This window comes from Semicossyphus pulcher, unplaced genomic scaffold (genome assembly GCF_022749685.1).
Source record: "Semicossyphus pulcher isolate SPU_LCO1_2020_fin unplaced genomic scaffold, fSemPul1.0.p SCAF_10, whole genome shotgun sequence".
In the NCBI taxonomy this organism is placed as follows: domain Eukaryota; kingdom Metazoa; phylum Chordata; class Actinopteri; order Labriformes; family Labridae; genus Semicossyphus; species Semicossyphus pulcher.
The window spans coordinates 22,533,922-22,558,262 of record NW_027211604.1 but is presented as its reverse complement, the minus strand read 5'-3'; the positions used below and the strand labels follow the sequence as shown (position 1 = coordinate 22,558,262).

At 41.2% G+C, this 24,341-nt stretch overlaps 2 protein-coding genes across 3 annotated transcripts in view; one reads left to right on the top strand and one right to left on the bottom strand.

Moving 5' to 3' along the window:
• Positions 1-21: 21 nt before the first annotated feature.
• emsy (EMSY transcriptional repressor, BRCA2 interacting) lies at positions 22-19,229 on the bottom strand. The gene is made up of 20 exons (XM_069677186.1): positions 18,979-19,229; positions 17,163-17,271; positions 16,789-16,888; positions 16,585-16,659; positions 16,171-16,346; positions 15,930-16,085; positions 14,732-14,991; positions 14,408-14,642; positions 13,823-14,038; positions 13,494-13,643; positions 13,041-13,214; positions 12,804-12,940; positions 12,521-12,694; positions 8,507-8,696; positions 8,249-8,416; positions 6,634-6,783; positions 5,166-5,329; positions 2,618-3,193; positions 1,356-1,757; positions 22-1,140 (listed from the first exon to the last, which is right to left on the bottom strand). The coding sequence occupies exons 2-20, from the start codon at positions 17,266-17,268 to the stop codon at positions 958-960; spliced, it is 3,792 nt and encodes a 1,263-aa protein (XP_069533287.1). The 5' UTR covers positions 17,269-17,271; positions 18,979-19,229; the 3' UTR covers positions 22-957.
• A 1,318-nt stretch (positions 19,230-20,547) lies between these two features.
• Positions 20,548-24,341, top strand: part of arhgef12b (Rho guanine nucleotide exchange factor (GEF) 12b) — a 34,169-nt gene continuing 30,375 nt past the window's right edge. For both annotated transcript variants that reach the window (XM_069671155.1, XM_069671147.1), the window contains exon 1: positions 20,548-21,261. In XM_069671155.1, the coding sequence (XP_069527256.1) occupies positions 21,230-21,261 (32 nt within the window). In that variant the 5' untranslated portion in view covers positions 20,548-21,229. The remainder of the gene's footprint in view (positions 21,262-24,341) is intronic.

The window sequence follows — 24,341 nt, the reverse complement described above, 5'->3', positions numbered from 1 at the left end:
AAAACCTCATAAACTGACACGTTCTACTCAGATGATTTATTTTGCAGATTAAACATTTTTCTTTCAACTAGTCGTCTAGTTTGAAAAGGTATAAAAGAAATGCATAGTTTAAAACACACTATGCACAAAGCAAATTCATAGTTAGGGAAATTCTCACAGCAACTTCTTGAACTCTAGAATATATCTTACAAAAAAGTACATTTTCTTTTACATCAGTTACAATGAGCAGGAACACAAACTGTGTGTTGAACTCTTCCCGTCCTCCAGGACTCTTTTCTGGTTCTGCTTCATGTTCCACACAGAAATTCAGTCTGCAACAGCTTTGAAAAGTGAAATCCCTTCAGTGTTTTAAGAGATTTTACTGTTGCAAAGTTGCGCCTCAGTCAAAGGAAAATAGTGTTCATCTGTAGGTTAAACCTGCAGGGCATCAAAATAAGGAGTCTGTTGACAGGAGAGTCTCTGTACAAAAATCTGAGATACCAAAGCTGTTAATGGAGAGAAGGTATTTGAAACTCTGGACGATGAACATAAATGCCGGCCTGCAGTGCTCCGACTCTGAAATGGAGAACATATTCACAAGGCACAGTGCCAAAAACTCCAAATAATCAGTTTCATGGATGAGCGACTGTCTCACAAAGTCCTGAAAGTATCAATATTAATATACTGGAATAATGAAATCCTGTTTGTTTGGACTGGCTGCTTTCCAGCTGTCTGTGGCTGCACTGAATCCTTTCACTCCGCTCCCACGTTTTAAATCCAGCCCTCCTTACCGGCAATAAAAACCACATGTGCCATTAGCCGTAGCGAGCTAAAAATGCTTATCGTGAGCAAACTAATATTTACATTAAAACAGAAAAAAGCAGCCGAAAAGTCTTTGTCCACTGCATCCAAGGCCAAAAACAAATCATGAGACTGCTTGTTCAAAGCCACTTCTGCTCCCGTAAGTGTCTCCAGCATCTATGGTTGGTCCGCAGGGCTGGCTGCAGCGGCTTCGTCGTTGCTGCTGTCCACCTCCTGCTCCATGGGGCTGTCCTCCTCCAGCTGCTGGCTAGTGTAGTTGGTGATCTCCAGGAAGCCGCTGGGCTCCACCACCACGTTGGACTGGCTGGAGTCTGGCAGAATGGAGTACTGAGGAATCACCTGCATGTGTTAGTCACACATTTGTCGTTCAGTCAGTTCCTGATACGATATCATAATAATATAATATAATATAATTGCTGGAGCCTGTGTATCTGCAAACAACCATCTAATGATGACTAAGTAATAAATACGTGTTAATAAGATGTGTAAAAGACATATCGACACAAATCAATCGGAACCTCGCTGTCTGTTATTTATTACTTTAATTAGTTTACCTCAATGACCTCCAGATCCTCTTTGCTCCTCTGTGCTGTGAGGCCCGGCATGCAGCTGAACTGCTGGGCCTTCGTGTGGGAATGATGCATGGCGGACCCGGAGCTGCTGATGAACTGGCCCGAGTCCAGCGTGCCTGACACGGCCTGGACCTCCAGAGCTTTTCCCAGAGGGCCACAATCACTGGAGGAATCCACCACCATGGGCTCCGTGCTGGGGTCGATCTCCGCCTCCATCATGGAGATCTTCAGGATGTCCGACACTGAGGGCTTCTCTCCCGAAGGTCCGGAGCTGGATTCAGGGATCAGTTTGGCGGTGGCCTCTCCGCTGCTGAAGACCGGCGATGAGTGGTGGGAGCTGCCGAAGGTGATTTTTGTGACGGTGGCGCTCTGTGTGATGATCGGCTGCAGTAGGGAAAAATGTTTAAAGAGGAGAAAACACAAAAACAATAAATGAAGATGTAGAGAATGTTTGTCCAACAAGGTCCTGTATTGGGCAATCAAATACATGCATGTGCACATTCAGGGGAAATAACTTTGTTACTTGAACACCATATTTCTGCTGTTTTAAAAAAGATAAAACAGGTGCCGCCACGATTCTTTTTAAGACAGTCCTGCCTGCGAGACAACAATTGTGAAGTGTCTCATACGTCATCATTCTTGGGGCCTCAGTTAAAAGCCTTCAAGACCCCCTCCAGTGAAAATCAAGTGTTTAACCTTGTAAACATCTCCATGTGGTGTTCTTCATGTGCTACAAGACATATCAGGGACAACATAAGCAGTCATCTCCATGGCTGGGCCTGTCTGCTTTTAAACTGCAGTGTACCAAGGACAGGTTGAACAACACGCTTTCAGATTGGCAGGTTTGAGACGTCACAAACCTAAGGAGCCAATCCCGTTAATGGACGGGGTGACGCTGTGCATATCATTATGTGCAACCTACTGACTACTAACTAACTCTAAGTCTTTCCCATGTAAGTGGCATAAAACAGAGAAAGGCAGCAGCAGCTGCAGCCAGCATTAATGCAGTAATAGATCAATTTCTAACCGCTTATCAGTCTGTGGCCTTTTCAAGGTAAACATGACAAAAGCTTTATTGCATTTGAAAGGATGGCAAGGAAAACCCCTAAAAGCCCAGCGCTGTTACACAAACTGGTTACATCAGACACTGAAACACTTTGAAGTGATGAAATCAAAAGAAACAACTCCCCACATGTTTATTCTTCCTCCTGTTAGTGCTGCACTGTGTTTGTGTAAACCCTCACCTGGCTGGAGGCCGTCTTCTCTGTGCTGACAGGGTGGTGCGCCTGCAGTGGAGGAGGGTGGGACATGGGCGTGTGTAGGGGCCTATGGTGGGACGTGGGTGCTTGCTGGAGCTTCGGGAGCTGCGGCGTCACCAGGGGCTTGGTTGGTGTTCCCGGGCTTGTGACCTTTAACCCGGCTTGGGCTGGAGCAGCCACAGGTCTGTCTTTAGGGCTCTGGGTTAGGGTTTGGGGTTTGGGCTGAGTCTGCACATGTAGTTTCGGGAGTTTCTTGATTGGAGGAGGAGTGGAGGGGAAGGTGGAGGAGGACGAGGTCTGGCTGATCTGAGGTTTGCTATGCAGCTGTGGAGGAGGCGGCGGTGGAGGCTGGGTGGAGGCAGGTGGGTGGTGTCGGCTCGGCTCAGGCTCTGCCTGGCTCACAGGAGGCGGCTGAGCAGCTACAGAGTGGGGGGTTTGCTTCACAGGCTCTGTGGCTAGTTTGCTGGAGCGGTAAAACAAACCGGTCTGAGGGTCCAAGGTGTCACCTTCCATCTCGCCCACCTCTAACACCGTCTCAGTTTTACCCTGAGAGTCAGAAGGCTGAAACACAGGCAGGAGGGGGTTAGTGAGGGGTGTTATCAAGGGAAGGACTCTTTACCCCTGAAGCTGACAGTGGTACTGCAGATGTAGGGATACAATATGGCATGTACATGGTGTTAAGATGAAACACAAGACAAGCAATGTTCAAGTTTTGAGAGCAACATCTGGGCTTAGGGGCCCTTTTCAGTTCTTAGGGGCGAAATGGCGAAAAATTAAATGGCCAAGACCTAATTGCATCGCTGTGATTGCTGGTGGCGCCCCATGTTGATTCTTTTGTCGACTGAAACGTTGGTACCACAGATGAGGACCACACACTTGTCCTTCACATTCGCGAATAAAAACTTACTTTCCCACTCCCCATGGAAATAGTATGTTTCCTGCTTTTTCTTGGCGTGGCCACCTTCATTGTCCGTCATAAATCTGGCTAAACAGGCTAACAGCACCGAACTCCTCACTTTAGCTCAACTAGCGTACAGCATAACTAACCCCGAGCTGTCGATGGAAGTTGCTGCAACATTGCTGTGGTTGGTTAGGTTCAGACGTTGACAAACTCTCCATGAGCATCACCGTTTTTTATTGACAGCTGACAGGCCTATCCTATTATTTTGTATTGGAGGGGGTGGGACATCTGTGTATTTGATTGAAGTGAAGTGGGCAGAGGCTTTAAAGGTGCATTTATTGTCGTCAGATTTTTTGTACAGAGTCTGTGAACCTCTTGGCGAGCTCCAGGCCACGAGCTACCTGTTGGAGACCCCTGCTCTATGCACATATCTGTACATATTTCATATATTCTTATATTGGATGCACATGTTCTTCTTATTGCTTATATTTTATTCTATTCCTATTTCTCCATATATTGTTTTGTTTACATATTACTTACTTGTATTTATATTTCTTTATGCTTCTTGGCTGTATCAGAGCAAATGCAATAACCAAATTTCCGCAGGAAAAAATATTTATATTTAAGTATTTGTGCTTCAGGTTCTGATAAGTCAGAATCAATAAACATATATTTGTAGGATTTGTCCACAAAATCAATTTATTATCCTCATATCTATCTCCCGTTGTGATCGAAATTGTGAATGATTCTTCGTATCTCTATGACAGTAAATAAATAAGAACTTTGGAGTCTGCCAAGTTTTTATTTTTCTGCTAATCTGTTAAATAATCTGAATGAAACCTAAATGTTGTGTGTGTATTTCTAAGCACTGACAACATAATTGCTATAACACTGTTTTTGTTTAATACTTAAATTCATCTTTTAACATGCAGTATGACCTCAGTAGAAAGACTAACCGCTTGGTAAAATACTGCAGGTTTCTGAGCACAAGAACATTTAAAACTGTAATTACGTTTATATAAAGTGAATTACCAAATGATCTTAGGGGCCATTTCACCCAAATGTTGTTATTTATCGAAAGGGAAATTCTTCCCAAATGCTCTGTTTAGAGTTTTAATTGACTAAGTATTTCTGAGGAACGTGGGTTCCCATGAAAACTATTAGTAGTGTGCTCTGTGGGCTATCCACAGTGGTTTGTTGAACTCCCTCTCACCTCCACTGTTCAGGGTGGAGGCAGAAATCTCAAAACCAGCGCACAGAAACCCAAAAACTATTTAAATGCTTCAATACCGCAAGTGAAAATTGAATAACAACAGTTGTATAATTTTGTTAAACTGGTCATTTAAGCTTGAAGAATAACAGTCAGGTGGAGGAAAATAGAATAAATGAGTATATCTGGAGCTCTGACACATTTAGAATAATACATTCAAACTAAATGGACACTTAATTATATTCCATGTATCGTCTAGTTTTCATTAAGCTATTTGTCTCTATGTATCTACTCTTTCTTCTGTTTACTTATTGACCAATTAGTCCTAACAACAGATATTTTACAGAAGTAAAAGAGTAAAAAGAAAGATTCACTTTAGCCCCTCTATCTCAGTCTTAAGTCATGCTCTGAAACTTCCTCACCGTGTGGCTGACGTGCGATGCTGCAGCTACAGAGGGGACACCAGCCGGTTTGGTTACCACGGTCACCTGGCTGACGCTACTCTTGAAGGGCTTCACCAGCTGCTGACTGGAGGACATGACCACGTCATCACCCTCTGTGGACACAGCCAGCCTGCTGACTTTACCTGAGGAGGAGGGGAACAGGTAGGCTGTCAGAGGAGTGTATTCAATTCAAGACAGACTAAACACACCGACACCCACACCCACACCCACATGCACACACACGCACACAAGTGTGTGTTTCATGCTTTCAAATTTGAGGCTTTCTTTGGAAGTTTAGTTTGTTCCACTGAAATTGTGAGCTGCCAAGGAAAAAAGGAAGGAAGCCATCATACGTCATTTTTGTATTTCAGTTGTGAAAAGTATCGAAAATAAGTACATTTTGAGTTCTTTTGAGGTACTTGTAACTAACCCTTTTTACATGTATATCCCTTTTATGCTACTTTACTTTTAACTCCAATGCACTTATTTGACAACCTCAGTTATTTTGCAGATTCATATTTTTTACACAAATAATAACTAATGAACTCATGTATTACAAAGGATTAAACTTACCAGCAGGAAATATGGTAGTTGAAAATTTAAGCAATATCAAAATTGAGGTTGTGGTGTTTCGGTCGTAAGCACAAGTGTGATATTGCTTTTATACAAGCGGCAAATAGTAGCAAACAGTGACGACATTTTTTGCTCCAAACTCAACTGAATCTAGACTGTTGTTGCTAAGCAACCCAAACATTCTCCTGCACTCTGTCTACAGGTTACCACAGATCAGCTGTTTCTTATCACGTACATTTATCTGTTTGTTTTAATTCATCATCAACCAGTGAAATAAGAGTCTGCTGTGTGATTCAGAGGTGCCAGCTTGATTAATGTAGACATACACGGTCTGCTGTATTAACAGTATTCAGAACACCTGGCGGAGGTGGAGTGATACGCAGAGTGAAAAGTCCCAGAGATGTTGTTACCACTTATGGAATGCCTCTTATCCAATCAGATTAGTTGTTCGAAACTAACTGTTTTATAATATTCTTTACCACCTGCAACATTAGTAATGCACATATATTAATGCATTCATTATTATATGTCAGTGATATATTACACATCGTCTTAAAATAGGCTTGCATGAGGACTTTCAATTTTGGTACTTCATCTAACATGACATAAGATATTGGGTTTTTGCCAATATTTCTAGGTAACCATATTTATTTCTATGTCATATTATTAAGAGTGTGTAATGGACGGGGAGTCAATAATGCCTTTACCAGACGATTCAGATGACGTGCAGATATTGCCATGCTTTCCTCCTTTGAGTACATAATAGACATTTTAGTTCTTTACTCAAGGGGAACTCTGACTGTGGGACTTTCACTTGTGACAGACATTTTGACACACTAACAGTTTCGTCACGTAGCAGACTGGAGTGGCGTACCTGGTGGGACGTACTCAGTGCTGGGTTCGGCCTCTGAGGTGGAGGGTCTGGGGGACTCTGGTTTCTTCTCCTGGGCGAGCTGGATGGGCACGGCCATCTGACTCAGGTCGATGGTGTGCTGTCTGGGTTTGGACTCTCCCTTCTCCTTCACTGCTCGGAGGAAGGACTCAAACTTAATCATAGTGTCCCAATCACATCAGTCATAAATTCACTTTTTGAACAGCTCATATTCACTAATTAACTCCAGTTGTTTCTAATTTGCTGATTTTTTATGCTACTACTACTGACACTCAACACTTCCTGCATGTGTTTCATATAGACAGCCGACCAGGGAAAAAAGGTCTTAAGCCCTTTGAGCCACTGAAAGGCTCTTAATGTGAAACATCTGGACAGGAAGTGTTGAGTTTCACTGATGTTATTAACAGGGACCATTGACTATTCATTTCAAAGCTTTCTGTTCTCACTAAGCACATATGCAGCTCTTAATGACATTGTTTGATTGATCAGTTGTCAAAAAATGAAATAAATCGCCAACTGTCTGCATGATTCATTGATTTGAGTATTTTTGAGTAACTGAAAAAGTCTAAATGCGATTTTTTTGACCCTCTATGAAAGTAAACTGAATGTATGTTGGTTGGGGACAAACCAAGACATATGAGGATGTCAACTAGGGCTTTGGGATACTCACATTTTTCACTATTTTCTGACACCTTAAAGTAATAATCTCAAAGATTTTCATTTAAATAAATGTCTGTTAAGTCACTATCTATCGCCGAATGAGGTTACACAATGGTGACTGAGTGTCTGGTGCCTGGTTAGTGACGCTTTTTCCATCACCCAGCAGTGGTTGGTCTGCCAGAGAGGGTAGGCGGAGCTAGGCGGCTGCTTTTTGGGCTCTGCAAGTGTTGCGAGTAAATAGTAATCTACCATAGCTGAACAAACAAAGAAAAAATCGATGACTACAGATACAACTTCAAAAGGAGTGAAAATCCAAAGAAAAAGAAACAAATTGGACGCTCAGATGAAGCAAACAGTCTGAAAAGGAAAGCGACCGTGAGCGAGGAAAATCAAGAGTTAGAACCAGAGCCAACTGTGGACGTCACACATGCAACACTGTCTGGAGATCAACGCTCGCTTCTAATATGAACCATCTTTGAATAGACACTAGTTGTCTGGGCCACTACTGTAACTGTACCATTTTGTGTTTGCATCAAGAAATCACAAGGTGATTAGACTGAACACTGGACCATTCATCCATTAATAAGTGGACTCGTTGAACTGCTCTGGTTTCTTGCACACAATTATACCTTTAGGGAAATCACCTTCAGATGTTTGAGTTGTACAAAAGAGGTGCATTCCCAAACAGGCAAATTCCAAGTCTGTAAACTGTTCCCGCCTCCAAATATTCTGTCGAAATCTTTCACTCTGCCCGTCTACTCATCAACCCAGTTACACAGGTTTGTAGTCCAATGAGCTTATTGTGAAAGTAAAAAAAAAACCCAACAGAATTACTGTGAGCCGCAAGCTTTTTGTCTTCTGGCTCTTTTGTCATCTTTCTAGTTCCTCCTCTTTTTCCACTTTACGTCTGCAGCCTTAATGTGTCATAAAGGCTCACCTGTTGTCTGTTGCAGCTCCAGCAGGGCTTTGATGGTGGAGGTGGCAGACTGGGATTCCCCAGCAGACACCTCCTGGTAGATTATAGTCGGGCTGGACTCCACGGATATTTCCTGTTCTGTCCAATCCTGCTCTCTGGAGGAGACCACGTGCACTACAGGCTGAGGCTCTGAGGAGGAGCAGGAACAATCAGGAAGAAATTAAAGGAGCCTCCAGCCTGAAGTTCCCATATTGGCAAAAGTAACAGCGTGTCTTTTACCTTGAGTGCTGCCATGTGGGGCCTCGCCTCCTAAGCTGCCCGACTCGTCCTTCGTGGACCCGTCCTGTCCTGAGCTCTGAGCCTGACCAATGTCAACTGAGCGGGTCACCTGCTGCAGAGTCTCAGTAACCAGCTGCCTGGTCTGTTCGACTAATGCTGTCTGGAAGACCGGCTTAGGCTTTATGAGAACCTGGAAGGAAACCAAAGGAACAAACAATGTTTTTAAAGCAGTGGATCCAAACTTTTTTAACTGATGTGGACCCCCTCAGCCTGATCAGATAAGGTCAATTACTTCAACCATCATGCTCCAAATGGGTTATTCTGAAATTATTTTACAATGGAAGTTTCAAGTATATAAAGTGCATAATGTTGCAATAACTGGCGAAAGCTGGATGTTTCAACCATTTAGCCTTTACTTTTAGGGATTTATTGTACTAGACTGCTTGCCCTCTGACTACTCACTGAGTTTAACAATAAGGCCGGAGATATACATGCTTTTAGTTATGCATTAGCATGCGCATGATGGCTGCCATGTGTGCCCTCCATCTGTTTGAAGAATCAGCTGTGCACTTCCTCCAAACGGGACAGAGCTGTGATCTCAGAATTAACATCATAGTAACCGCCTCGAGTGTCGCCATGTCCGTTGTTTATACCGTGCACATACGGTAATTGCATATGGCCTGAGCTCTCTGGTGTGCCCTCTTTAGGTATCCTCCAGTAACACGCGTAGTACCGAGTATGTGAAGAATTACGTTCATGTTGCAGACGGTGTACGCAAACACGAGTATAGCTCCGATTCTGAACTTTGGACTGAACTTTGGTATCGGAAGTGTTCTGGTTTCCTCTTGTAGTGCCTTTGTTTTTGGGGGCGGATCTGCAGTAATGCCATCCAGGCTCCCATCTGACGACAGTTCAGCTTTTTCATAATCTTTATAAATAGTCGTATCTCAACTCCACCTCCATTCTCACTTCCCAAGTTAGCACAGAACCTAGCACAGAAAAGAAAGTGTTGGCCGGAAGTCCTTTATCGCTAACCGCTGGCTACACCAGAAGCCCCGAAAAGTTGGCCGTCAGTCTCGGAGGATATATTATCGCCAGACGATAGCCAATGGATTCAGACATTGGAACTCATCTAATACACATTCACACACTCACACAGGGTTGGCGCGGGCATCTGAAGCTATTTGGTGTTCAGTACTTTACACAAATAGCAGAGCAAGGATCAAGATTTGAGGTTATTTTCAGACTGCAACAAACCACAATGAGACAGCAAAAAGGCTCATCATCATGTGGGTACTGAACACTGTACGAACTGTACACTGAATACTAGGCATGACTCACCGACCTCAATTTCCCCTTGATCTTGGGAACAGGAAGTGAATTGTTGCTATAATTAAACGGCACTGGTGACTTTGATATTGAAACTATGACACACTGTTGGTGTAAAGAGGTGAAGTAATCAGCAGAATTCTGTTGCAGAATTACAAAATATTAATGTACATCTAAATACTCACTCAATCACAATCACAAAGCAAACAGATATCTGTAGATATCATTGTTCTTAATCCATCAGTGATTTGAGTGTGTGCAGGTACCACAGCAGCAGAAAACACCTGGAAACCAGTGTGATGGAATTTACCCTCATAGAATATAACAGGACACCTTTTGTGTTGAATTTAAATTTCCCGACAGATTTGAAAAGAAATACTGGGGAAGATTGAGAGACAAGAGAAGTGTCAAATATCACTTCAGTTACCACTGTCAGTGGGCGTTTCTTTTTAAATCATTTGATACAGTTTCAGTTACAGTTTTCAGTCTTGCTTTTTGTCAGAAATGTAAACGTTTCGATAGAACCAATCTTGACTTTAAAAACAGAAATGAAAAAAATCCCCAGGAACTGATAAGCACCGTTAGTGGTTACTGTTTTCACTCAACAGAAGACAGCACCGGGCACTGATTAAACATGGCACGGTACAAATAAAACACAAGCAAGAGATGAAGGGGAGCCAGTTTAGCTCAGCGGTTAAATCTGCATCCCATGTTCAGAGGGTCAGTTCTCGATGCAGCTGCCCTGGGTTCGACTCCCACCCTCGGCCCTTAGGTGCGTGTCATCCCCCACTCTCTCTTCTCCTGTTTCCAACACTATCACTGTCCTCTCTAAATAAAGACATAAAAGGCCCAAATCTTTGAAAAAACAAGACTAGGTCAAAAAAACCTAGTGTGTGGCTGACCACATTAGGTCAATGAGCGCTTTTGTGGGCAATGTGTTACAAGGAAAGCAGGTGCGTGCTGCAGACGGTGGTGAGGACAGCAGACCAGCAGCGGAGAAGTAGCCCCGCCTACTCCCCGAACAAAGTATCCAGAGCCGTATAGACAGAGAGTCGCATCAGTGGAGGTCCAATATGCTCCGTGATCCGCCATTGCGATGTCGAGACTCTCTCTGTCTCTACGGCTCTGAAAGTACCATCACTCAGTCAGTCAGTCAGTCAGTCAGTCAGTCACATACAGACCCATCTGCAGGGCTGACCCCGGCGGTCAGCCAAATACAACAACAACATAAAAACCAAACCAGATAGATTTTGGAGTATCTCTCTCATGTCAAGTGAGCATTGTGCAAAAGGCTCAGGAAATGGGAAGACGTATGAACAGTGACGTTTAACCCGTTGCTAGGCAACAACCTTTTTTTTCCCACGGCTCGCCCTGGTTCATAGAGAATGGCAGTTAGTTTTAGCTAAAAGTTAGATGGTTGAACAGTGGATCCTAAGAAGCTAAGTTTCAGTTGGTTCAACAGTTTGTACATGTCTCTCTTGAATGTAAATAGTCCTCTGCCTTACATGTACATCATTTTGCCTTATAATGTGTGTACTAGAAAAATCAATATTTCTCAAATATCCTTATTATTATTACTTTTAAGCTTTTGTCAATGTCACAGTAAAATTCGGTGTATAAGATGCATTTAATACATTTTTTCACATCTAAAAAGTGGGCTGCGTACTTTATACTTGTGTGACCAATTTACCAGTATAAAATGCAGAGACGTGTTTTATTGTGTTACAGTATTTTACCCAGACGATGCGCCGTCATGATCGCCAGGGCAGCCGCTGTCCTCACAACAATTAACACTACTATAGCTCAACTGCCGCCCTTATAGCTAGAAGGATTATCCCCCAGAACAGACTGCGTCTTATATTCCAGTGCGCCTGATATTCCAGATTTTACAGTACTTAATATATCTAAACAGGCGTCTGTTTCTTTTTTTTGGCCTCTTATGATTTTACTGAAAGAGAGGTCAGTGGATAGTGACAGAAACAGGGGAAGAAAGAGTGGGAACAACATGCGGCAGGGGGCCGAGAGTGGGAGTGGAACCTGGGCGTCCACAACGAGGACTGATCCTCTGTACAAGGGAGAAGCTGGTAACTGGCGCCCCAATAGGTGTTTAAAAAAAGTCCTGCAATATATGTTTAATATCACGAGTCAGACACATGTAGGGAAGAGGCAAACACTTTCACTTATCTGTCTCTTCGACTCATAGTCTCCATATGACTAAAGACTGATAACACTGAACAGAGGAAGTAGATAGAGGAAGAGGAAAGGTCAGAGTTAAAGCCCCGGTATTCATTTGTCCACCTACAGAAAAGGGGGATTTTCTCTTTCTGTTTAAAATGATGCATGTTTGCATTTATTTCTAGATCTCACTTCTAGAAACATGTCACGCAGGGGTCATCAGAAAACAAGTCTCTTTCTTGAGAAGACTAAAATGCCAGTTTCAGTCAGTCGGTCATAAGACTTGATGTCTGTGCACAGTCATATGATGAACTCACTGGCCTGTGGTTCGCCAGGATCTAATCGCTCTAATTTTCTGCCTTAAATCCAATATTAGTTGAAAACATCTGAATCTGCTGACTCTCTTGAGGTGGAATCACACTGTAATAAAAAGGTCAGGAGGCACTTTTTCTATAAATAAAGTAAGGAAAAGAAAGACGAACAGTACAAACAAGGAGAAACGTGTCTCACCTGAGTCTTGCCCTGCTGGCCGTAGACGATCTTGGTCGGGATGATCTTGGTGGCGGTGGTTTGGGATCCGGAGCTCATGCCTTTGGGCTGGGTGACGATCATCTTGGTAATGGGTCTGGAGGCGGTGATGATCGCTGGTTTGGTCCCCTGAACAGCTTGCAGGCCCTTCTCACCCTGAGACAAACCAGGGTACATAGTTTACACTACAGCATATCTAAATGCAAACAGCAGTAAGTAAGTAGTAAAGTAGATACTAAAAATCAAAGAGCGATGTTAGACTGACCCCGGCGTTTAAGAGTGTGGTGACAACGTTCTTGCCCGGCAGTCCCTGGATGGTCGCTCCTTTTCCTGTGGTTTTCTGAACCACGATGACGTTCGGCTTGGAGCTCATGGGGATGGTTGTGATCTTAGTGGTTGTGCCTGCAGCAAAGGAATATTTTTATTAAACCAGAACTGATATAAACTAAACTGCACAGATTATGTACAATAACTGTGATAATAGATTTCGTGGGGGACTCACCAGAGACGATGTTACTGCTGATGATCTTTCCGCCCAGAGTGGCCAGAGACTTGGGCACCACGGTGATGATGTTGCCACTGGTGGTCTTCACGTAGGTGGTCCCGCTGCTGGAGGTTGAGATTCTGGCACCGATACCGGGGCTGACAGTGGGTCTCGTGTAGGTGGCCTGGGTAGCTGCATACAAACATACGGCGTTACCATTTTATAGCTCGGTCTGGGTATTGAACCTTAACAGTCTAAAAAGTCTCTGGCATCAAGGATTTAATAAGGCATAAGAAATTGGCTTTAAATAGATTTTAAGCCTTGTTTATATATTCTCTGATTGGATTCAAAGTAAGGGATACAACAGTAAATTGATTGACAAAACATACTTTAAAGATATTATGCAAGACAATATATTCTCGAGATTTGATGGTGTTTTAAAGGCTATAAGCTGCGTTTTGGATCACTCACCTGTGGGCTGAGTGACCAGTTTGGTGGTCATGATGGCTCCGTTGCTACTGACGACCATGATGGGGGACGAGCTGCTGCTGGACAAAGCCACTGATGAAGGTTTGGGCAGGATTTTGCTCGGCTGAACCTGCTGGGTGATTATCTTGACCCCTGTGGAGGAAAATAAGACGATTTTTTTATATAGGACAAAAAATAGAAAGACAGTAAGAAAGAATGGAGCAAACGACAAATACAAAGGCAGGAAAATTAGATAAAGAAAGAGATAGAACAGAAATAATGAAAAAGTTTGATAAGGTAGAAAAAAGACGGAACAAAAGAAAAAGTCCTACCAGACTCCTGTTTGATCTGGATTGTGGGCTTTGATCCAGGTGAGCTGCTGGAGCTCTGGGCCTGGCTGATACTCGCAGCACCTAAAGGTGAGCCCTGCTGCAGCTGTTTGGGTGACTGCTGTTTGGGGAACTGGGCCAGGATCTGAGCGGGGGAGCCCACCATGGTCTTCGGTGAAGGGAGTCTGGCTGAAGCCACCTTCACTCCGGCTGAAGCACCTACAACAGTCAACACAAACAGTGAGACTTAAAAGACGACTGGAGGAACGGCTGCTCTCCTGGCTTTTAATGTTTGGTAAATGTATGCTTTAAATATGCTAACACAGCTAGCTGCTCAAACATGCTGGCAACAGAGACTCAGGTGTCAAAGTGGTACAGTGCACATAGTGGAGCATTTAGTAGCTAAAGAGACAAATATTCTTCCCAGAGGTTGTCAGTAAAATGCTCTGAATCTGTTGCATGTCTCAATAAATGCTTTAATTATGAAGATAAATAAATGCTGATAGAAGAAGATAGATGATTTTCCTGTAACTGACTTATTTAAATGGCTGTTTAAAAGCTCTATAAGAGAGCAAAGAAGGGACCTACATGATGCGACAGTCGACATGACCACAGACGGGGTAGAGGAGACCACTGTGGTCACAGCGACGGTGTTGGCCGCCGGGTTGGAGCTGGCCGGGAACACCACCGTCTGTTTCTGTGTGGCCGCGTTCAGGATGGAGGAGGAGCCCAGCTTGGACAATGCAGCGTTGTTGTGAGCATGAGACTTGGACAGGATGTTGGGCACAAAGTTGGAGCTGGGAGAAGTCGTCACGATGATCACCTGAATAAAAAGGAGCCGTTTTAACCCTCATATATTTGTGCAGAAAAATGTGTAATGGTAATATACATGAAGACATCTCCCTCCGTCACCTTCTGCGTGGTGGTGCTGGTGGTCTGAATAGTAGGTTTGGTGAAGGTGATCTTGACCGGGGACAGGTGGGGCGGCAGGGAGTTTGCGATGCTCTGCATGATGTTGCTCATTTTGGGACTACCGCTCACAGGCACAGTGATGTTCTTGGACACCTGAGGGGACACTTTGGTGACCTCTTTCAGCATCACCGGCGACGAGCTGGACGAGTTGGTTCGCCTTCGCTTGCGAGGCTTTTCGTCCTCATCGGAACAGCTCACGCCTACAAGGGAAGAGGTGGAGGGAAATTCAGGATACAGCAGCAGTGAGTGACTTTTTCTTTCTAGGGCGGCAACTAACAGTTATTTTCATTATTGATTAATTTAAGTTTGTCTATAAGATGTTAAAAAAAACTGTAAAAAAGTAAAGTAGCAAAGCCCCACTCTCGGGTGGCCTTATGGGGTGAACAAAAATCCACAGTTGGCCCAACAAAAACACATAAAACACCTTAAAAAGGTCAAAACCAGATCTCAATTTTAAATCCTAATTTGCAAGTTCTCTTGTGTTCTACGAATTAGTAAATCTCACAAATGCAGGTGACGGTTTTCTATTTCTGTATAACTCTTGTGTTATTATTCTGCAGAAACAGCTTTCATGTACTTTTCTATTTCTCATTTTCTTCATATATCAGCCAGTAACAAACTGAATACCAGTTGTTTAATATGCACGCAAACATTGGTCGTAGTATGTGTGTGGTATTTTCACATTTACTGCAGCAGATCCTGCAGGATGCTACGATTAGAAAGTCTAAATCTTAGCTGGCATAAGTTCCGCATTGTTGGGGGGATTTCAGAATCATTTGTCCTGCAGCACCATGATGTCATACACTTTAAAAAGGATGAGTTTGCATGGATGCATTAGTTATGTTCATGATGCAAGAATAATATTTAAATCCCTTGACAATAAGAAAACAAGCCTTTTACTGCCCCCTTCAGGCTGACGAGTGCATTTTTTTACACCTCAATTCTTTATAATTTTGAAAATTTCTAATTTTTAATTTAATTAAACAACTATCCTGACAAAACATTTCTCTACAGTCACTTTTTCAGCTGCTACTCTGTCTGTTTAATTTCCCTTTCCATAACTGGTAACATAATTACATAACATAATAATAACATAATAACATAATTTTTACATTAATTTCATAGCGCTGACACTCACTTTTTACATAGACTGTGCTCCCGCTGGGCAGCACCACCACGTTGGATGAAGGACTGGGTGGTCGCGGTGATTTCACAGTCGCTCCGATGGTGCCGCTGGTCGCTGTAGCACTGGTGGAGGTACAGGTGGTGCTTGTGTAGGAGTAACAGACAACAACTGCAGGAAGAATATTAACCATGTCAGTCAACATCTGAACAGCTTCAAAACATCCTTACTTAAATACACAGTGATGCTGGCCCACCTTCTTTGTTCCCAGTTTCAGCTGGCAGTAAAAGCGAGGCATTCTGATTGGCTGTAGCACTTGCCACAGCATTAGCAGTCACAGTGAAGGCTGTCTGAGGGACCAGCCTTGGCATTAAAGGAACTAGCCTTCGTCCTTCTATCGACCATTCGGATGAGCTGTTAGGCCCCGACATGCTGAAAAAGAGGTCATGCACTGTTCAGTACATAGACATTTGGTAAAGTAGACCTTATCTACTCAGTTTGAAGGCCCGATAGTGACACACATTTACAATCATTTAATCCACAAATGTTAAAGCACACAAGACAAATACATCTTTTATCAGCTTATTCTATTTTCTACGTGTCTTTACATGCTCATGGGTACTGCACAAGAGGAATGGCACTCCTAAATGGCAGTGACAGGTACACTTACTGATATGCAATGGTAGTGAGGCGCTCATCGTTGACAGCTCTGCGGACTTCTGCACGATGGCGCTCTGTTGAGATACTGGTAGGATGGAGGGGGTGGTGGATGAAAAAGTAAGGCACATTTTACAAGAAAGCAAGTTTGTGTGCAAAAATTTATAAAGTATTTTCTCTAATTCTTCAAGTTTGAAAATATGTAGGAAGTAAATACCCAAGGATTTTGGTGAGCTCTCCCAGCAGGTCCTTCTTGTCCTTCGTCAGGTCTCCTTGGGCGCGTAAAGCGCTGATAACCCCAGCATACGCCTCCAGCTCTGGTAAACAGAAACACACATAAGAACACAAGGCAATGTTGGTATTCTTGTTATCTTTATTTTCATACACAATAAACAAACATAAAGAGCACTGCATCCAGAGTGTTTACGTCTAACTTTTCATGATCAATGTGACATTTAAAGAGTGGATTCACTCTCATCAATAAAACACTAATTTTATTCTCTCATTAGATTTATTGTCCCAACTTTGTATAAAATAAGCATGCAAAAGTACTGTAAACTGTAGAATGTCTTTTGTATTGCATCACCTTACCCAGTTTACGGAGAATTCTTTTGCACTCATCCCTGCCCAGGTCAAGGATGGTGGGCCATACCACAGGCATGGTACCAGGCAGCACCGGTTTCTCCAGCTGAATCATGGTCTGGGTAAATAGAAGGCAATCATTTTTAACGTTCAACATTTAAGGAGAAACTATTCTGCTGCCTGTTGCTTTATTGTTTTTTCTCAAGCGCTTCAAAGTAATGAAAACATTTACGGTCATTTATTTTGATTATGGAAGGCATCATGAAATCCTAAAATGACTTTACAAAAGTGGACGTTTATTTCAGAATTCACTTTATGACAAGTAGAAAAACCGCTCATGTGCTTGTGCTATTGTTTACTGAAACTGTGCTAATGTCTAATGTGGTAAGGATACATTGAAGTAATATCAATATTACGATCAACTTATGAGCTATTAACTTTATCATAACGGTCTGCCTTATAAGTAGTATCTTTCATTCATGAATGCTTTAAGATAAGTGGAATACACCCAGCTTGAGCTAATTATTGCTTTCCAAAAGGGGTCTTTGGCTTACTTTTAATGAAGGGTACTTATATTTAATGGAATAAGCTATTCCATATGAAGACGCTTTTCTTTTGAAGCACTGCTGTGAGTAATTAGTCTGCTAATAAGCAATACTTAGCATAAATTGACTATTATGCAATATGCATCAAGGACAAAAGGTAGCTTGTTGGGATGTAATGTGGGGGATGAAAAGCAGAGGAGGGGAGCAAAAGGATATCTTTTTGGACCGCAGATGTAATATACTTTTTGTAGTTTCATTATACTGCAGGATTACACCAATATTCATAGATGGATAGGTATATTTTATTGATCCCCAACTGGGAAATTGTGGCATTACAGCAGCAGGTTACTAAAGTGAATACAGCACAGGAGAAAATAAATACACAGTAAAAATAACCCTAACACCAAAAGAAAGAAAGGAATATATACTTCCAGGGATTCTAACAGCATTAATACATAATAACCTCAACTATATTTGTCTAAAATATAAACTAACATATCTGAAAAGTAAACCTACTGAAGTAAATCTAAAATATATGACATATAACTTAAATGTAAAAAAAAAACATTACAGGGAGGTAGAGGTGTTAATGTACCACAAAGTCTTCACAGTTGTAAATGTGCAATTACAGTGTACAGAGATATTAACGTGCAAATACACTGATGAAGTGGCACTAAATGTTCAAGATGAATCATGTGCAAACTTTAGCAGGAGCATAAAGTGCAGTTTGCATAATTAGCGAATTAGCAGAACATAGTGCAGTTTGAATCATCTTTGAATTGTAAAACAGAGATGAGTTTGGGAATAATTACTGATGACAAAAATCAGCTAAATTATGAAAGAGCTATCATAATAAACAATAAAGGCTTTACTTTTTGAGTGTTATTGTTGACCAGTTACGCCCACCAATGGGCCTCTCACTACAAACCATGGTGGGCGTACAAGGCCAAGCACGGACAAAAGTGGACTTATTATTGAATTTAAATGCTGCGAAAATAATAATGTATATGAGAGAGAAACTATGTGCCCTAACAGTTACAAACCCATGCGTTTGTGTTAGCCGATTCTGTGATTTGAGGACAACAAAAGATACTTTTTGTTGTGTATTGTGTGGGTCAAATTCTGTCATTACAACGGGACACAGGGAACGTTTTGGTTCTACGCTTTTATCATATATCTCTACAATCCATGCAACATAAAACACGTTAAATGCAATCTTAAAATGTTCAGAGCACGGAGTAAAACCTTTGTAAAACATTGTTATTTGGATTAGCGCTTACCTTTGCAAAGGATGTTGTTAGCTTAGCTTGTAAGCTAGCTGTTCCTATGACATCCGTTAGCAGGGCAGCTTCAAGGCCTCTGTAATTCCACGATCCAAACAAACATGGCTGACCTATACGACGTTTAGCTAAACTACCGCATCTTGGAAGTATGCTCCAATAAAGTGCGACAAAGAAAACCTAAGCTAAACAGCTAAAACAGTCCGATCTCCCCAGAGATGTACTAGTGTTTATGTTTTCTGCTAACTAGCAGCGGCTGGCCTGTGGATGGATGAGTTCCTTCTTCGTGTGATTTAGGAGGGTAAGCAGACGCACTGCTGCCACCTAAAGTTAGATGAGCAGACGGCTTTATTAATGCAGCCATATCATACAGAAGAAATCACAAAACAAACATATAAATGATATTTTCTTTTAAATAATTGAAAACTAAAATAGTTTATACCCTAGGACAATACTTCATACAGGCAGGACACCACAACTGAAGATTTAGGATAAAACTTTATTGACACTGTGGGTTTATTCCATACAGTCATTGGTTTATTCACAAGCCACCCAGTGGTATAGTAGTAGTAATAGCTCCTACTTTACCAGCTGCTTGACCAAAGTGAACACTTTAATGCATCAATATTTACTATACAATAATCAAATATAAATTATTTTGACACATTAAGTATATTTTGGTGAAAATACTTTCTACTTTTACTTAAGTTTAACATTTTAATGCATGACTTTTATTTGTAATAGAGTGTTTGTACATTGGGATGTTGCCTATTTCAATTTTGTCATTATTATTATTATTTAATTAAGTACAATATCTTAGTTCTTCTTCCACCACTGGCCCTGTATAATATATCCATAGCCTTGTATATTTTGTCAATATGTAAATCCGTGTTCAAATTTTTTATTACAAGGATAGAGTACTCAGATTTTTTAGTTGAGTAAAAGTAAAGTATTTTCCCACAGTGGAAAAATACTTACGATTAAAAATCCTGCAGACAAAAAGGCAAAGTAAATCATCAAAATATAATAATAGTGGTAAAAATACTTAGAACGCTTACTGGTCAATCCATTCTGATACATGATACATTGGTGTGTTATAATAATTGATGAATTGGTAAAGGTAGAGCTAATTTTAAGGCTAATAGTTACTTTAAATACTGTTGGGCAACTTGTGAATTTGCTTGCGATAATCAATAAAGTCTCACCTTCTCTAAGTCAATAGAAAATCCTTTTGTTGCTCTGATCTTGATTTTTATTGTTGATCTGAATCTAAAAACATATTGAAGTTGTCTTATCATGTAGCGTAGTGGAGTTCAAAATCCCTGTCAGAGGAAGGGGAGTAGAGATAAGTGGCAGAAAATGAAACACCATGTTACAATACTTGAGTGAATGTACTTTGTTACATAACATCACCGTTTAATGGTTTGTCAAAGTAAAATAAAACCACATGAATGGTTCAAGATCTGACAGTTTAGCGAAGTACGAGGTGCTCCTGAACGCAACGGGATGGAAGGTGGGTTTTTCTCCTCTTTTTGCTCTTTTGGGCAGTGAGGGAAGGAGAGAGGGGGGCAAAGCATTTCCTTTTTTCCATTTGCATCACACTGTGGAGCAAATGTCCAAGTCTGAACTACAAATGAGGTCGGATTAAAGTGAACAGACCTGGAAGAGGATGCTGCAAAATCTGTAACGCTTCCAAAACAACACCGCCTGGACAGTCTGGACACTAATGGACGGAAATAAAAAGGACAGATCAGCCAAAGTTTGACGTAATTCTTCCCCGGATAACCAGGAATAGACTGAAGTGTCATCATGGAAGTATTTCCCAAGGAAAAATAGAGATTTTGGACATGGGGGTGATCTGAGAAAGTTGGTAAAAACACTTGAAGCAAGTTGTGTGCAGGAGTTCACGTTTTCTAATGTCTCTGCAGCGGCTGACAAATGAAACAAATTCTCACCACAAAGAAAAAAAAGTAGCACATCTCTTTATTTCGTGCAAATGCGGATTTTAAGCGTTATCATCGTCGCTTTTAATGAATGTATTTGCAGTTTGGGATTCTCCAGCAGACACTCCCAGAAGAATAACGGAGTTTTGAGCTTTGTATGCTGGATATAACGACTCGTCGACGTTTCTGGATATGTACAGGCACCGAGAAGGCAAATTAAAGGAGCCGTTTTAATTAAATAAAGACTGAGATGTGATCATGAAAAGGCTATTTGGGTGAAGTTCTCGGAAACTCTTCAGGGAAGCTCAATGAGTGGCACACAGTCAACACTCACTGACAGGTAAGATGAAAGCTCCTTTTCTTAAGTTTGCTATTTAAGTACTGCACATTTGTTCACATTCATAAAGCAAAAGTGTTTTTTCGAGTAGGTTTTTGAATGGAAAGACGACTAACTGCATTGCACCAAATTCAATTTACAAATCAGTCAATTTAAGGTTATCTTGCTTTTTGGAAAGCATTCATAACTAGCAGAACGTATTCTATTATATTTTGCCATACAGGTAATAGTTCTGGTAAATTCGGCAACAAAATAATCAAAGAAAAGCGTCTGCAAGTCTTTAAAAGGTTTCACTTCTGTTTAATTTAGAGTGCCCTCTTACTTTTGGCCTCTTCAATCGTTTGGGAGTCTCAATTTTAAAGTTAGATTCAACGTATTTTAGTAAATTTAAAATGTATTGATCTTTTGGATTAACGCCGAACTGTATAAAAGTCTTTCATTATTTCCGTGATATCTTAAATGGTCTGTTTACTTCTGTCTGTTTCTGGCTTACACACGGAATATCCAAATTTACAGATTTCTAAATGGAGTTCTTCAAAGTGTTTGATGAAGAAAAAACCCTACAGGGCATAACAGGGCTCGGTCTTTTTTCCCTATTCACTGTAGAATTTGATTGGTCTTGAGTGTTGATGACATGCCCCCCTTTCCCAGCCAGCAGGGGGCATTTTTCTTAATGATTCAGTCTTTACTTGTGGCCCCTAAAAGGTCACTTGACCTAAGAGGCCCCGGCATGTATCTGTTCATAACCTCCTGGACAGGATGCTCAAGTGCAGACCCGTCCTATGGTAAAGATTTTTCCCTAGATACCTGAGTCTGAGACAATTTCCTTTTTGTCTGGCTTTATTAAACATGGACTGATTGAAACATCTGAGAGTAAACATGCCTTTTAGTATTTGAAACAGTCCCTTACTTTGCAAAAGGCTCTTTATATTCCCACAGATTATTTTCCTCAGAAGCCTCTGGATATCTCCATCTTTGCAGTCACATGATGTTATCTGTGATACAACTGCCTGCAGCATAAAACTCTTCAGTCAAATGTCACTTTAACCTGTGGTTATCAGTACAGATTTGATTATCTGGTCATGAGAGTTCCCCTTTATTGATCACAGAAAACATAGTCTGTCATTTGGATAAATAAATTGTATTCTTGTCTGCTTCTGGAGTCTTGCAGCTCTCGATTTTGTTGTTGAAAACCTGAAACATTTTGTAAGAATGAGGTGAATTGTTTTTCAAAAGGTTAATGGTTGACTCTCAGCTTTTCAGATTCCATCCCACGTAAGTCACTTGTGTATTTTTACCCTGAGTAATCAGAAGTTTCCTCTGAGGAAGCGCCAAAACAAAGGCACACATGACTGCCTCGGAAAGTCAAACAAAGTCATTTGATTTCTTGACCTTCAGCCTGCAAAGAGGACCGAGCGGTTCGTCTGCTCCGCTGCTTTTTACAAGAAAAGGCCTCTTTTATGTAGTTTTGATTCCCTGTTATGTTTCCATAAAAATCCACATAGAGACCATATTCAGTTTGAAATCCTAACAGATGGTTGACGTGGAAAGCATGATTCACACACCAAAGAGAGACTTAAAGGGAAATCTATCCTAAAATGGGTTTCACAGATATATCAGCTGCATTTTATAGCTCTGTAAGAGTCAGTCTTTGAAACATATGATACCTGCAGTTACCTGTGTGTTAAATACAGACAAAGAATAGCTATATCTCTGTAAGCTCTAGGAAATATCCTTGAGCCCACAGGATCATGTCACCTGTCAATACGACATGAAAACCGAAGGACAAGCTACAGTTTGTAAAATGAATCAGAAATCACATTAATCACAATAATCAAATTATTAAAGGAATAGTTCAACTTTTTTTGGAAATACACATATTTCTTCTATTTTTATGACAAAAAGCAAGCTTACAGAGTCTGCTTATAATGATGCAATGAGAATGCACCTTAAAGCGAGCGTGATGGTGTAGTGCAATTGAAACGTTTGTGGCTGCACGAGTCAACACTTTCCAAGCTGTCTTATGCTGGCTCAATGAATGAAATCATCTTGGCTTTGTCAAACATCAGCACTATGCGCTACCAGTCCCAGCGCTGGAGACACTGGTACAGTAACCTCTTTAATGGTTGCAAATTTTTTTTATATTTTACATTGTAAGCCATGAACTTTTATTGTATAGGCTATAATTTATTCTGTTTATTGTCTTTTATCTGGACCTTGAGTCCTTGAGATTAAAACATTACAGGGCTTGTTTGTCAACACATAGTTAGCCTAGCTTAGCATAAAAACACAAAGCAGGGCAAACAGCTAGCCTTACTCTCTGCAGAATAAAAAAAAGTTCAATCAAAACCAGTAAAGCTCACTAATTTCTCAGGGTATATCATTAGTTTTAACTAAATACAATCATACATTTTACAGGCAAATTGATGCTTTAAATCAGCCCCTCGGGCCATCCTGGGTGGGATTAGCACAAGGAGAAAATAAAACACCAGTGATACAAGTCACTCATTTCCACAGGAAAACAATGTAGTACAAATCGTGGTTATTTGTATGAACAGTTGTAATCATTCACCAATATATTTTCACATGTGAGTTATAACCACACAGATTAACCACATTTAACATAGTAAAACTGTTGAGAAGTGTCTTACATCACATACAGTCTAAGGTATTGCTCTGTATATGAGGACATACTGTCTCTAGTGCACCTGTGAATGTTTACTTTGAGACATAAGTTTTCAGTACAATTATTTTACTTGCAAATGAGCTGAATTTGAATTTAATTGCTTTAATCTGATCTTGTCGTACTGGTTTTGAATTCATGAGGTTCATCCCTCCTGTAAGGAGAGCTCACAGAAAAAGAGGCTCGCTGGACCTTATGCATATTTTCCATGTGTACATCTGTCAGGTTAATGCTGTAGCTTTTCTCTTATATGACAGGGTGATTCAGTTTCATTATTTAAAAAACACACTTGTCTGTGGATTTTGAAGGTTATTACTGAAACCAGTACCATATAAAAAGGTTCAGTTACCAGGCAACATGAGTGCCAGCTCCAGCAGTGGTTAGGTCACCTCTTGGACGT

Coding starts and splice junctions, on each gene's coding strand:
- emsy (XM_069677186.1), bottom strand. CDS start 17,268: ATGATTCAGCTGGAGAAACCGGTGCTGCCTGGTACCATGCCTGTGGTA. Junction 6,784..8,248: donor GGAGCTGCAACAGACAACAG/GTGAGCCTTTAT, acceptor TCCTCCGAGCAG/TGAAGGAGAAGGGAGAGTCC. Junction 1,758..2,617: donor AGAAGACGGCCTCCAGCCAG/GTGAGGGTTTAC, acceptor TCCCTACTGCAG/CCGATCATCACACAGAGCGC.